We start from the raw sequence: 14,667 nt of genomic DNA, 5'->3' as shown, positions 1-14,667 counted from the left end.
TTCCCAAGTTAGGTCATTGCAGTTGCAAAATTCTTGTTTTGGTCAAACACTTGGCCAAAAACAACAGAGGCAGTGGTCAGTCATTATTTCAGGAAAAAGAAATCTTGGGCTTTGCTAAGGATTGCTACCTTCCTTTCCACTGGAACAGAGACCAAGTCCTCCAGCTGGGCCTAAACTAGTCTTGAGATCAATCTCTTTCTCTCCTTGCAGAGATACACTTTAATTTACTGGCTGATTTCCCTAGGTTTTGAAATGGCCCCATAAAATTTTGGAAGGCATTTTAACTTTATAAGGCAATTATAGGAAATTAATTGTCAGAAACTTCTTGAGCCAACTCGAAATCAAAACAAACCATTTTCTCAGGCTGTAGACTCTAATTCCGCTCTATTTTAACTGAGTATTTGAATTTAGGGGACTATTTTCAATAATGTACTTGGGAAGGCTGGTTCTCTTCTTTGAGTTTGCAGGGATTGAAGAAAGAACAAGTTTCTACCCATCAATTTCAGCCCCTGTGTTATAGCAAATACTCGGCGCCCAGGAAGAGACAAGCGACAAGCGCTAAGGAATCAGAAAAGACTTTTTATTTGTCACCGGTGCCGGCCCAGCGGAGTCAACTCCAAAGGCTGAGCATCTGGCTTGGGTTATACTGATCTTTTATACATATGTGCTTCCAGGTTGGGCGGGACTAGTATACTCAAGCTTCAGATTCCTGGCTTCTGGCTGATGCAAGAGGAAAGCAAGATTGCAGAAGCCAAAAGCATGCAGGGGGACTATCCGGCCTTGGATATCTGGCTGGCCCTTTTTATTTGCGTTTACCAGCTTTCCTTCTCAATTGGAGAGATGGATCAGTATTATTTCATAGTTAACATGATTCCAGTGAATGTTGAACAGCTGAGTTTCAAGGGAAGAAATGTCTTTATAGTGTTTGTCAACTCCTGTGGTGTGAAAACTCTCACTATTGCTGATTTCAAGCTATCAGTGAGGTGTTAACCAGCAACCCAAATTCCTGGAAATACAATAGTTGGGTCTTATGAGCTCCTGAGAGGCAGCTCCAGAATAATACTGCAAGTGACTCAGCCAAATAGTGCCCCAAATGCAGGCTTGGGGACACTGGTGTGTTGTCCCTGCGATGTCCTGGAATTGGCCTTAGAGGTCACTAGGATATCACATAGCAGATCGTGACAAAGTGGCATTTTCAGATCCAGTGTGTGTGTTACCCAAAAACCCAGGTTAGTTTGAAAAAATAATGTACCCTGGGGGCGCCTGGGTGGCGCAGTCGGTTAAGCGTCCGACTTCAGCCAGGTCACGATCTCGCGGTCCGTGAGTTCGAGCCCCGCGTCAGGCTCTGGGCTGATGGCTCGGAGCCTGGAGCCTGTTTCCGATTCTGTGTCTCCCTCTCTCTCTGCCCCTCCCCCGTTCATGCTCTGTCTTTCTCTGTCCCAAAAATAAATAAACGTTGAAAAAAAAAAAAATAATGTACCCTGGAGAGCTGGACCCTAAACGTCCCGTTTAATTCTCATCCTTTCAGATTCTAAGTCCTACGATTAGGGTCATTGAGGATAATCCAGAAGGCATTTTAGACACAGGGGCCACTCACAGCTCTGTGGCTTGTTTAAACTGCTATGTTCAGCACAGGCTGACCACAGAACAGAACAAGCAGCCGGAATCCAGCTTGGATGCCACCCTTTGTAATGGACTACGTTTCAGGTTTACATCTGAAAAGCCACAGAGGCTGAGGATGCCTGGGGAATGTCTTCATTATCTATCACTTGAGGGCATCTCTTCTTTTTATTCATCTTCTTAAAATAGAAAGCTCTTTTTCAAGGAAGTTTTTTTTTTCTTTTATTGTGTCTAGTCATTCTGCTGATTGGTGCACTGTTTTCTTTCTTAACGAATGGATTTTTGTCCTGTCCCTCTATATTCCTTCTAACGGTGGGAGACAACAGAAATCTAGTCATCACAGTGGAGAGCAAAGCAAATTTCAATTGAGGGCTGCTTACAAAATTTGACCACGTCTTTTGAAACAGCCCAGTCAGCAAACGTGGAGTAAGAGGGCCAGGCCTCTGGTACAGCTATCGATAAGAGCCTCGAGCTTCGTCTTTGGCCAAGCGATACTCAGCTTCCCCATCTGAAAGTTTCAAGATGAAACTTCCCAACACTCAAAAACTTTGTCTTGATTTCAAGTTTCTTTCTAAGTTTCATTTGTTGTTTAATTCATTTTAGCGGATACAGTGTTTCAGAAGCTTTACTGGTTGATGAATGAGATTTTGCATCCGCCAGGGTTCTTCTGTATCTGGCGGGAAATAAACGGTATAAACAAAGAGCTTAACTGAAGAGAATTTAATGAAGAGACAACCTCCAGAGCTGTGAGCAGGGTTAAGGGAATCATCAAAGCGTGATAAAGGGCCCAGAACTAGCAACAGCAGGAAGCATGAGATGCCATGAAGGGGTGATTTTGCTTAGAGGGGAGAGGGAAACAGGAAGGAAGTCTCTGTGATCTCCTGCCAGCGACCCCCATTTGCGAAACCCTACAGGAAGACCGAGGGCACGGAGTCAGGTGAAGCAATCTAGGAGGGCTAACCTTCTAGGGTTTCCAGCAGCCTGGGGAAGGATGGAAGATGGATCCCTGGACCGATCCTCTGGTGGAGAGTGGGCACTGTAGAATGAACAGCATTGACATCTGCCTTGCCTTTAAAGAGCTCTAGGCTAGTTAGAACAATCGCGTGAGCAGGTCTGCCTGGGTAGTGGAGAGGTGGAGCCTTAGCCAGGAGCCTTAGAGAGGCATCTTGGCTAAGCCTGTGGTGGGCTCAGGTGTGTGGAACTGAAGACCTCTCAACAGTCTTCTTCATAAATTAATTTGCATGAGCTGATGGGTGGGTGTGGGGGGTTGTTCAAGGGAGTAAGGAAGATATTGGTTTCCAAAACCAAGGGGCAAAGACAAATGAAGAAAAGGATGGTATCTGCTGGGTGAGAAGAAAAGTCAGAAGACAAAAATATTAGATAAATGAAGGGGTAGGAGTTAGTAAGTGTCAACCATGAGCTGGTGGTAGAGAGTGGAGTAGTAGGGTAATTCACATCATTACAGTCCTTTTGCAAATGAGCTAACAAGGAAGATGGTTGGAATAGGTAGTTCTTTGAATTTTGGTCAGGCTCATATGCCCGCCGAACAATGGCGCTCTCACTCAAACAGGCTATCGTTACAAATTTCACTGGAAAACTTCATGTGGAGTTTAAGTCCAAGAATTGAAGGTTAGAGCTTAAAATATACAGTCTTAGCATCCCTTACTATACTTTCAAACTGTGTGCAGAGTCTGAAAATAGTGGATAAAGTAGCTTGGAATATCATCCCTCCCAATTTCAGGTTAAAGCTATAAAGTTGGGTGAACTTGAGAAGATAAGAACATCTTCTCTTATGAAATAGTTAAATCAGTTCCTCTTGATATCCATGGGAAAGTAGGTATGGCCCTATAAAAATGATATACCAGATGTATGCTTCAATCTGTGAATGTATATTTCTATCAGAAATGCCTTCGTGGATATGTGTGCCTAATTCCTTGGTATCCATTTCCTAAGTAGTACAAACCAGGGGCTCGCACATCCTCCTTTTAGGGCAAAATGGGCATGCCGGTTGGCCAACTGTGACTCCATGATACATCAAACCGCTTGACAATCTATTCCCAGAAGAAAAGGAGCTGTGGTTCAGATGTAGGCTGACCCAGCTTAAGAGTGGTGGTGGGTCTTTTTAATGATATCTTAAAGAGAAGTACAGAGCAGAAATATGAATAGCGTGGCTAGCTTTAAATCCACAAGAAATTATAACTGTGAAAAAGCCTTCTCCAAACTTGGTCCTGATGATGGCGCCTGCTGGGACAATGACTCATTTCTGCATCCCTGAGGTCATGGGTATGGTCACTTTTCATGCATGACCAGAATGATGATGAATGAGCAGGTGTAGCAATGTCTAAGAGACATTCTGAGGTAGTGCCCCATTGTCTGGTGTTCAGGGAAGGTAAGTCCACATATATTTCAAAAGCCCTTCGTTATTAGTGGTGTTAAACTCCCACCATAATCATCAGTGAAACCCTGGTTGCTGAGACCATGATACCATCTCATAAATCAAAGGAGCAAGGAGTATTTTTGTATTTTCTTGCTGTTACTAAGAAATATCTATTCTCAGCACAATTTTCCCAGAGGTGTTTGGGGTTTGGGGAGGGGAGTGATTTTTCTTTTGTTATAATTTCAAATTTATAGAAATGTTGCATATGCCCTTTACCCAAACCTACCAATTATTTACATTTTTCTCCATTTGCTTTTTTATTCTCTGTATTTATTTTTATACGTGTGTATTGTATATGCATGTATATTACTTATTTTCTGACCAAATGAGGGTAAATTGGACACTATGACTCATTATTCTTTAAACTAGCATGTATTTCCTAAGAACAAGATCATTTTCTTGCATGCCATAGTACAATTACCAAAAGCAGCCATTTTTGTTTTAATTTTTTTTTTAACGTTTATTTATTTTTGAGACAGGGAGAGACAGAGCATGAACAGGGGAGGGTCAGAGAGAGGGAGACACAGAATCTGAAACAGGCTCCATGCTCTGAGCTGCCAGCACAGAGCCCGACGCGGGGCTCGAACTCACGGACCGCGAGATCATGACCCGAGCCAAAGTCGGCTGCTTAACCGACTGAGCCACCCAGGCGCCCCAAAAGCAGCCATTTTAACACTTGTAATAATATTATTATTATTATTTGAATGTTTATTTATTTTTGAGAGAGAAAGAGAGCACGAGCAGGGGAGGGGCAGAGAGAGAGACAGAGAGACACAGAATCTGAAGCAGGCTCTGACTCTGTGCTGACCAGAGCCCAGTGTGGGGCTCGAAACCACCAACGATGGTGAGATCATGACCTGAGCCGAAATTGGACGCTTAACGGACTGAGCCACCCAGGTGCCCCAACACTTGTTATCTAATTTGTATTCCTTATCCAAATTTCACCGATCATCACAATAATAATCCTTTATAGCTTTTTTTTCTTAGTCTAAAATCCTATTCAGTATAGGATTGTGCGTTGCATTTAGTTGTCATGCCTTGTCCTGGTGCCAATCAGTCGAAAAGCCCAAGGAACATACCTGTCATCCAACAAATTTGGGTTTGTTGATTCTTACTTCAGTTTCTGTACCAGACCCTGAGAAAGGCTGGTTGGTGCTCAGTGCCCTCCTGCCTTTGATAGTGTTTGAATCTGTGGCTTTACTTTCCCGGAAGTCTTCATAGTTATCCATGTGTGTGCAGCTGGAGATTGAGCCTTGCTTCTGATGTTTCCCCATCTGTTATTACTCTTCATGCGGACTCATCACTTACAGGGTAGCTAAGCATACTATAAAGGCTGGGGCCTGATGGGGAGGCCACCCTAAGAGAGCAGGGGCTGGGGAGCCAGGGGTCTGCCCTTTCCCTCGGGTTTGCTGGTCACCCTACTGGAAATGAAGCTTTCCAGGATGGCTTGTCTTTGGGGTCGATCCAGTTTTGTGGAAAGGCTTCAGGCTGTTCATCTGCACATCCTTCTGTCCCCTTTGCAATCAGCAATCGCTCTCTGGGCGACCAGGAGGCAGGGTGTTCACTCTGAGGGCGGAGTGGCCCTCTTGTGGCAGACATTTATATATCCTGGGAAATGGATGGCCTATAAAAGAAGAGTAAGCAGAAGAATCAGAATGTTAGAGCAGTATATCGGTTTGCTTGGGCTGCCATAACAAAGAAACACAGACTGGGTGGCCTCAACAGCAGAGATTCACTTTTTTTTTTTATAGCTGTGGAGTCTTGAAGTCTGAGACTGAGGTATCGGCAGAGTTGGTTTCTCCTTGGCTGCAGATGGCCACCTTCTCCCTGTATCCTCACATGGTCTTCTCTCTGTATGTATGTCTGTGTCCTCATCTACTCTTCTTATAAGGACACCAGTCACACTGGATTAGGGCCCACTCATATGACCTCATTTTACCTTAATTACCTCTTTAAAGGCCCTATCTCCAAATACGGTTTCATTCTAAGGCCCTGGGGGTTAGGACTAAAATGTGGTTTATTTATTTTTATTCTTATTAATTTTTGTAATGTTTATTATTTATTTTGGGGGGGGCAGGGATAGAGAGCGAGGGAGACACAGGATCAAAAGCAGTCTCCAGGCTCTGAGCTGTCAGCAGAGTCCAACGTGGGGCTCAAAGCCATGAACCGTGAGATAGTGACCTGAGCCAAAGTCAGATGCTCAATTGACTGAGCCACCCAGGTGCCCCTAAAACGTGAATTTTAGAGGACACAATTTGGCCCCTAACAAGCAGAAAGGAGATCTTAGAGATTGTTTTGCTCAAATCCATCATTTTAGAAAACAGATTAACTGAATTGTTCAAGACCACACAACTAGAAAACAGCAGAGACCTGGCATTTACAAGAATGTTCTATACTACTCTTTGTGTCTGGAAAAAGCCCACAGCAAACTCAGAATGTATGTAAACTGAAAGAGAAAGCTCAAAGTTGTAGAATATGAAGTTGACTAAAAGGCAAACATCTATGCCTATTTTACTCAGGCTTTTAAAATAGTTGTTCAGTTCTTTAATCAAGAATGCTAATTAAAAATTTTAAGAAGCACCATATATGCAATTAGCTTTAAATGACAATAAGATGTGATGAATATAAAACCTGGTATATGACACGAGTATCCGATTATGTACATATATGTGTTCTTAGATGACTGTCATCACCATGCATCTGGTATTTTGTTTTTCTGCTCCCCTTCATGTTTGTTATCAACATTCTCACTTATATCATCATGTCTTCCACATGCTTATAATGGTTATAGACCATTTTCTCCTGTTGTTACTACACAGTTGGCTAAACCATCTTCCTCTCTGTCCTTCTCTCTCTCTCTTTGCTGTTACGCACATATGTATGGCTATAAGGTAAAGGAAGTGATGTTTGTTAAATGCCTACACTGCAAAATGCTTAACATAGAAGAGGATCGGGATTTCCACAAACGGTTTTGAAAGTAACTTCCAACTTTCTTTGAGAAATTGCGATTATACAACACCCATATATCCTTTACCAAGACTGACGTATTGTCACTATTTTGCCTCATCTCCTTTCTCTCTCTTTCTCCATACATTTTTATGTTTATGTCTATGTTTATATTTACACATATCATGCTTTTCAGAACTTATTTTATTTTATTTTGCTTTTCAGCATTTTTTCAGAGTAAGTTGCATACATCATGTGTTTCACCCCTAGATGGCTAAGAATATATTTTCTAAGAATAAAGATATCATTTTACTTAACTGTGCTATAGTCAGAAACTTCAGTGAATTTAACATTGACACAATTCTTTTACCTAATTGAGTGTCCATAGTCTAATTTTGTCAAGGGATCTAGCGATGACCTTTATAGCACTTTCTTCTCTTCCAAATGTAGGATGGGGTCTAGGAACAGTATTGCATGTAGATGCTGTGATTCCTTAGTTTCCTTTCATCTGGAATATTTCTCTAGTCTCTCTTTTTCTTTTCTGGTATTTACATTTTGGAAGAATATCATCCCCTTCTATTTTTATTAATAGAATGTTTCTTATTTTGGGTTTGCGTGGATGTTTCCTTATGATTAGATTCAGGCTAGACATTCAGGTCACGTGGGCCAGAATAAGAGAGGCAGCATTCCCAGACAAACCAAGAAACTCTTGAGAATAAAAGAGGGTGCTATCTATATTTGTGCTGAGATAGACGCGTAAACGTGGATCATCTCAGGTAAACTGAGATGTATGACGAGCCTCTTCATGTAAGTGATTATTCCCATTGCCCGGTGTCCATACCGGAACCTGATTGGCTAGGTCACTTGCTAAGGTGGTGGGGTCAAAAGCTAACCTCAGCTACTTTGGCTGCCTGTGGCAGGCCAGAAATGCCCTGTGATCAGCCCTCGGGCCCTGGGAGTGGTGGGTAAATCTCCAGCTCTTTCACCCTTGGGTGGGGTGGCTCTGAGGTGCCTGTACCGAGCTATCTCCCAGAGTTTCCAGTGCGACTGACCCCCATTGCTTGCCGCAGCAGGCAGGTTTGTTATCACAAACCGTGTTTGGCCTTCCTTGTCTCCTTCCTGCCTCCCTGCAGGCCCTTCCTGGGATTACCTTCCAGATAAACTACTTGCACTTTAACTCTTGTTTCAGGGTCTGCTTCGGGGGAGCCCAAACTAAAATGACCAGGAGAGGGGGAATCCAGCTGTCGATTAGTGCTCATTGTCATACTTTATGGCCAGTTAAAAAACAGGATTCAAGAACAAGTCACAAAGTCACAAACCAGCCAGAGGTCCCACAGAAGAAGCTAACTACACCAGCTTAGTTTCTTTCCTCCAGTGAGAGGAAAACCCAACTAATTATAGTAACATTCCGATAGGAAATATTTACACTTTTACACTCCGCATCAACAGAGCGGAGCAGGATATCATGATAATACCATTGCCCTGGTACAGGACAGGGCAAAGTATACAAATCTAGGGAGTCTATCGTTTTAGGGAAAAATACTAACTTTCAAAAACAAAAATCTAGGTGAGAAAGAGAGATTTAAAAATCCTATGCTGTCACAAGTAAAACTTCATTATAAAATGGGTCTTAGTCTAATGATCAACGGCTTGGGTTACGTTGGACTGTACAAACGTGTTCCGTGTTCAAACCAAAAGCCAGTCAGTCCATATTCCAAATTCAGTATCTGGTGATTTTTTTTTCTCCGAAGTCACTCAGTTTCCCTAGAGAATTTTCTCCTGCCCCAGGGAAATACATGCCAGGTGACCAGCATCCTAGAAGAGAAGCGAAGCGGTAATGGAGAGATGGAGATTGTACAGCTCATCTTTCATGATGCATCCACTGTCTTAATTCCTGTGTTCCAGTATGGTCTTATCCTTCCTTAGCTGTGTTTGGTGACTTTCAACTCAAGACCTCTCCCGTTCAGTTTCACTCAGCTTTGCGAGGCTGCGCAGGAATGGGGTAGGCAATCTGAAATTCTAACTGCTTCTTGGGCCCTGGGCTAACCCTATGGCTTTTCAGTTCTACCCTTCACCCCCACCTTCTGTCATATCTGGTACAAACAGTTACTTTTTTTTAAAATTTTTTTAATGTTTATTTTTGAGAGAGAGATAGAGTGCGAGTTGGGGGAGGGACAGAGAGAGAGGGAGACACAGGATCTGAAGCAGAATCCAAGCTCTGAGCTGTCTGCACAAGAGCCTGATGTGGGGCTAGAACTCACCAGCTGTGAGATCATGACCTGAGCTGAAGTTGAATGCTTAACCAGCTGAGTCACCCAAGCGCCCCTGGTACATCCAATTCGTAAGCTTTTCTGAGACTCCTCTAGGTGAACCATCTTGTTTTCCTTTCCCAGTGCCCTTTGCCCCATGTAGGTGTCAGCTTGCTTCACTCCATTAAGTCAGTTGCCACTAATCTCTCTGTTCAGCCCTCTGAAAATTTGTTGGTATATCTTGTCCACTGTGATCTTTTCTTCCTTATTTTTGTGGAGTTTTCGTCTAAAAATAAATTCTTTGCTGCCAGTTTTGGTAGGGCTTGGGAGAAGTTGTGGAGATGATGCCCGCAATCAAGCCACCGCAGCTGATGGGAAGCTCAGCCCTTCCTTCGAACTTTCCTTTTTTGGGACCCTTCTTGCCAAGCTCTCCTCAGTTCAGGCTCACCACGCCCAGGAAGCACACGGCTCCCTTTACTGCACCTTACTCCAGTTGTTCTTACACCTTGTTTATGCTGTTCTGCCTGAAATTCTAACTTCTCTTTAACTTTCTGCTTTAGGTACAACCACATTTTGGGAAGATCTCTATTTTAGAACTTATTCCAGATTTCCTTGTGTCTTGAATTAGTTGAGTAGGAATTTGTCTCCCTGCACCTTGAGGGTAGGGAGGGACTTGACCTTGTTCAATATTTCTCTCCCTGAGACACGCTTTATGAGTAAATATTTTCTAAGTGTTTATTCCACTGGATTAAATTGAAATAATATTTTTTCCCTTTGTTTTGTTTCTGGGATATCTATTTTTTCTTTCAAATGGGATTACTGTGTGTGGTTGATGGAGTTTCTGGTCCCAGTTCTTCACTGCAGTGTGACAGTTACACACCCGCACCCTTGCCAGGGCCCTGGGGGTGGGCGGTGCCTCTTCCCCGCCTCTCGACTTTGGCTGTGGCCACCTGGTTTGCTTTGATGAAAGGGGTGTTAATGGACAGGATGCAAACAAAGGCTTGGAAAGACATTGTGTGGCTGGGCTTCTTTTCCTCCTCTTGTCATCACTAGTTCTAGGAGGAAGAGAGACATTTGGAGCACAGCTCCCCTAGCAGATTGAAAGATCCGCAGCTCGAAGGAGAGCTATCCAGCTGACCTGCCGATCTGGGAGTGCAGCGCTAAATATTTCTTCTTGTGTGCCACTTAGTTTTGGGGTCAGTTTGTTCTGTAGCAATATTTAACTAATACCTGATGTCAGAAGGAACAAGTGCTTTTATATCCTTTCTTTGTTCTGTGCTGGTTTTGCTCTCTAGGAAGCCGGAAACCAATTTACCATGCCATCAGCATGATACATGTGTATCTACCAAAAATACTCATGTGGCTCTCCTTGATTTGATCATAACATCTATTTTTAAATGCCTTAAGAAAAGAAAATAGAACAATAACCGCACCACCACCACAACTCTGGACCTTATCTTAGAGTCACTCTCAACTGAATTCATTCCATTATCTTACAGTCTTTTTGGGGAAATAATAAAACCCATCAAAGATCTGTGTCCTTTTCTCGAACTTTGGTAACTATAACTTCAATTTGTAATATAATTATGTAATTATGTGCAATCCATATAGTTGTTAATTATATGGCACTGCTAAGCTGAATCCTTTTTTTAGGAAAACAACCTTTTTGATAATGATTTTTAAATCGGAGACTTGGGGAACCTGGGAGGCTGGCTGTTTCAGTTAAATGCTCAGCTCTTGATTGTGGCTCAGGTCATGATCTCACTTTTTTTGAGTTCAAGCCCTGCATCTGGCTTTGTGCTGTTAGGGTAGAGCCTGAATGGGATTGTCTCCCTCGCCCTCTTCCCTCCCCTGCTTGCTCTTTATCTCGCTCTCTCTCAAAGTAAATAAAAATAAACTTAAAAAAAAAAAAATTGGAGGGCACCTGGGTGGCTCAGTGGGTTAGGCAACTGACTTCTGCTAAAGTCATGATCTCACCATTCCTAAGTTTGAGTCCTTAATCAGGTGAGTTCCAGCCCTACTTCCGGTGAACACGAGCCCCCATTTGGTTAAAAAAACACACAAGCCCCACTTCAGGGGAGCCCTGCTTCTCTCTCTCTCCCTCTCTCTTTCTGCCCCTCACTCACTGTGCCCCCCCCTCAAAAAATAAAAAAATAAATTGGAGACATGACAAAATAGTCATATGTTGGATCATTCTCATCAAATGCTGTTAGTTTCCTTCAACACCCACAATTTACTTTTAAATTTGCTAAAGCCCAGCTTTGTTATTTCCACAATACAAATTAAAATTAAACATAGTGGCAAAAAATTCTTTTATATTCTCGAATTGAGAGTTGGCCAATTTACTAAATCTTTTAGGCTGTGAGGGTTTTTTCTTTAGTGTAAAGAATCAGTTATGCCAATATCCTGATGGAACTCTACTTGCTTCTTGCTTCTACTCCGGAAAGGATGGCGGAATCCACGGGAGCAAGGGTAACATTATAATGATAACCGTGCATTTGCTTCTTAAGCTGTGGTACAAAGAATGTTTTCCTAACGCAGATGCATAGGTATTAGTAAAACTTACTTGCCGCACACATCACAATTTTATGAGATGGCCATTTATTTTGCATCCGTGGTTAAGAACCCCTAACGTAAGGAGGGTTCCTAAATGTCATGTTGTAATTATGCAAAAGAATTGCTGAAGTGATCGGAAAAAAAAAATGGCATTGTTGAAAAGGCCTGTAATTGAGAGCTTGACCGAAAAAGAGGAGACAAAGCGAGGGTCCCTGGGCTTTTGAGCTAGTCCAAGTTTAACAAGCTCCCTTGGGCTTCCTTCACAATTCCCAGAGGAAGCAGTCCTGCCTCTCTTGTCCTCCTGACCCCCCATTCAATCATAAAGCGACAGGCTTTACCAATCCCAGAACAAAAACCTCATTGCCCAATTTAACCTTCCAACCCCCAGAGCTGCATGGTCCGCTAATCCGGCGCACAAAAGCAGGCCTGCTGCTCTTTTATTCTTCCGGGGGCTGGGCGCCGTGTTGAGCTCGACAGCTGATCGGCTCTGGAACGTCCCAGCAGCGTGCCTGGGCCCCCCCGATGTTTATTTAGCGGCCCGCCGCCCCGGCGCAGGGCCTCCCCGAGCCGGTTCGCGCGCGCTCGCCCGCACCGGAGCCATGTACCGGCGCAGCTACGTCTTCCAGACCCGCAAGGAGCAGTACGAGCGCGCCGAGGAGGCGCCGCGCGCCGCCGAGCCCGATAGCCTGGCGGAGGGCCGGACGGCGGCGCCCAGCCTGGCCGCGCTGCAGGGGCTCGGCGAGCGCGTGGCCGCTCACGTCCAGCGGGCCCGCGCGCTCGAGCAGCGCCACGCCGTCCTCCGGCGGCAGCTGGACGCCTTCCAGCGCCTGGGCGAGCTGGCCGGCCCCGAGGACGCCCTCGCCCGCCACGTCGAGGGCAACCTCCAGCGCGCCAGAGACCTGGCGGCCGAGCGCACGCGGCTGGAGCGCCAGGGTGCGGAGGCGCAGCGCGTGCTCGACGAGTTCCGCTGCAAGTAAGCGGCGGGCCCGGAAGGGGGTGGGGGTGGGGTGAGCGGAGGCAGGGTAGGGGCGGTCGCCAGGACTTCCACCCCGCAGAGGGCGCGCGCACTACCGCGCCTCTCACCCACCTAGAACCCGCTTCCATTCCGATGGCACTTCACGGTTTGCACGAAACGGCATCATTTGCTTGTAATGTGCTTTAAAATGTAGCTAAAATTTACATGCAGTAAAACGCACAGGTTTCGGGGCGCTTGGCAGGCTCAGTCGGTAGAGCCAGCGACTCTTGATCTGGGGGTTGTAAATTTGAGCCCCACGTTGGGCGTAGAGATTACTTAAAAATAAAATCTTTAAAAAATGCACAGGTTTTAAGTGCATAGTTCAATGAGTTTTGATGATGTATGTACCCATGTAACTTCGGAAACAAGCAGGGAACTTTGACCACCCCAGAAAGTTCCCTCCTGTCCTTTCCCGGTCAGTCTGTACCCCTCCCCCACAAAAAAGCGGGAGGCGCCCAGTGTTCTGATTTCTGTCACCGTAGTTTAATTTTGCGTGTTCTGGAATTTCACAAAAATGGAATCTTACAGATTCGTGCTTGTATGTCTGGCTCCTTTTGTTTTTGAGATATATTCATGTTATTTGATCCTCACAGCCGTATCCTGTAATACATGGTACTGCACCTGTTTTGCAGATGAGGCGACTGAGGCTTAGACAATGTCAAGATTTAGGGCAAGGTCACTCACCTAGTGAGTCCCAGCAGCGGCACGGAATTCAGGGCCTCGGCGTGCTGAGTCTAATCATCTTTACCGCATCATAGTTGATACCCAGAAATTATTTCAATGTGTGTCCTCTAGAATCTTGCTGCTCAAATTGTGGTCTGTGGATGAGCAGCATTGCCATCATCTGGGAGCTGGTTAGAAGTGGAGTTAAGCTTGAAGCTTCAGGAGCTCTGGTCCAGGGCATGTCCCCCTTTCCCACAGAATGAATAAGATGATAAGATCGCCTGAAGAATTGGGGCATGCCGACCTGGGTGGCTTAGTGGGTTTAGCCTGACTCTTGATTTCGGCTCAGGTCACGATGTGAGTTCCAGCCCCACATGGGGCCCTGTGCTGACTGCACAGAGTCTGCTTGGGATTCTCTGTCTCCCTCTCTCTCTGCACCTCCCCCACTTGCTCTCTATGCCCCTCCCCCACTTGTGTTCTCTCTCTCTCTCTCTCTCTCTCTCAAAATAAATAAAACTTAAAAAAAAAAAAAAAGAATTGGGGCACCTGGGTGGCTCAGTCAGTTGAGTGACCCACTTTGGTTCAGATCATGATCTCACAGTTCATGAATTCAAGCCCCACATTGGGCTCGCTACTGTCAGCGGGGATCCTGCTTCAGATCCTCTGTCCCTCTTTCTCTGCCCCTCCCGCGCTTGCATGCTGTCAAAAATAAATAAATAAATAAATAAATAAATAAATAAATAAATAAATAAATGGCATTTAAAAAAAGATCACCTAAAGAACTATTAAAAAGAAAAAAGGATACTCAGCAATTTGTCCCCATTCTCCAAGGCTATAAATACAGGAACCTGTATTTACTCTGCAGGGACCACTTCAAGGAATTTATTTATTTATTTATTTATTTATTTATTTTTTAATTTTTTAAAATTTACATCCAAGTTAGTTAGCATATAGTGCAACAATGATTTCAGGAGTAGATTCCTTAGTGCCACTTACCCATTTAGCCCATTCCCCACTCCCACAACCCCTCCAGTAACCCTCAGTTTGTTCTCCATATTTATGAGTCTCTTCTGTTCTGTCCCCTTCCCTGCTTTTATATTATTTTTGTTTCCCTTCCCTTGTGTTCATCTGTTTTATCTCTTAAAGTCCTCATATGAGTGAAGGCATATGATTTTTGTCTT

At 44.3% G+C, this 14,667-nt stretch overlaps 1 protein-coding gene across 6 annotated transcripts in view; it reads left to right on the top strand.

Annotated features, from left to right (window-relative positions):
- The window catches only part of BFSP1 (beaded filament structural protein 1), a 71,753-nt gene that overhangs the window by 18,781 nt on the left and 38,305 nt on the right, over positions 1 to 14,667 (top strand). The window contains exon 1 of one of the 6 annotated variants that reach the window (XM_030310131.1): positions 12,375 to 12,781. The exons of the other annotated variants lie outside the window; for them this stretch is intronic. Within the exon in view, the coding sequence (XP_030165991.1) occupies positions 12,408 to 12,781 (374 nt within the window). The 5' untranslated portion in view covers positions 12,375 to 12,407. Of the gene's footprint in view, positions 1 to 12,374; positions 12,782 to 14,667 lie in introns of those variants that run through there. 6 annotated transcript variants of the gene reach the window in all.

Source organism: Lynx canadensis, chromosome A3, assembly GCF_007474595.2.
Source record: "Lynx canadensis isolate LIC74 chromosome A3, mLynCan4.pri.v2, whole genome shotgun sequence".
Taxonomy (NCBI): domain Eukaryota; kingdom Metazoa; phylum Chordata; class Mammalia; order Carnivora; family Felidae; genus Lynx; species Lynx canadensis.
Note: the sequence above shows the minus strand (reverse complement) of the source record. Positions and strands in the feature narration are given on the sequence as shown.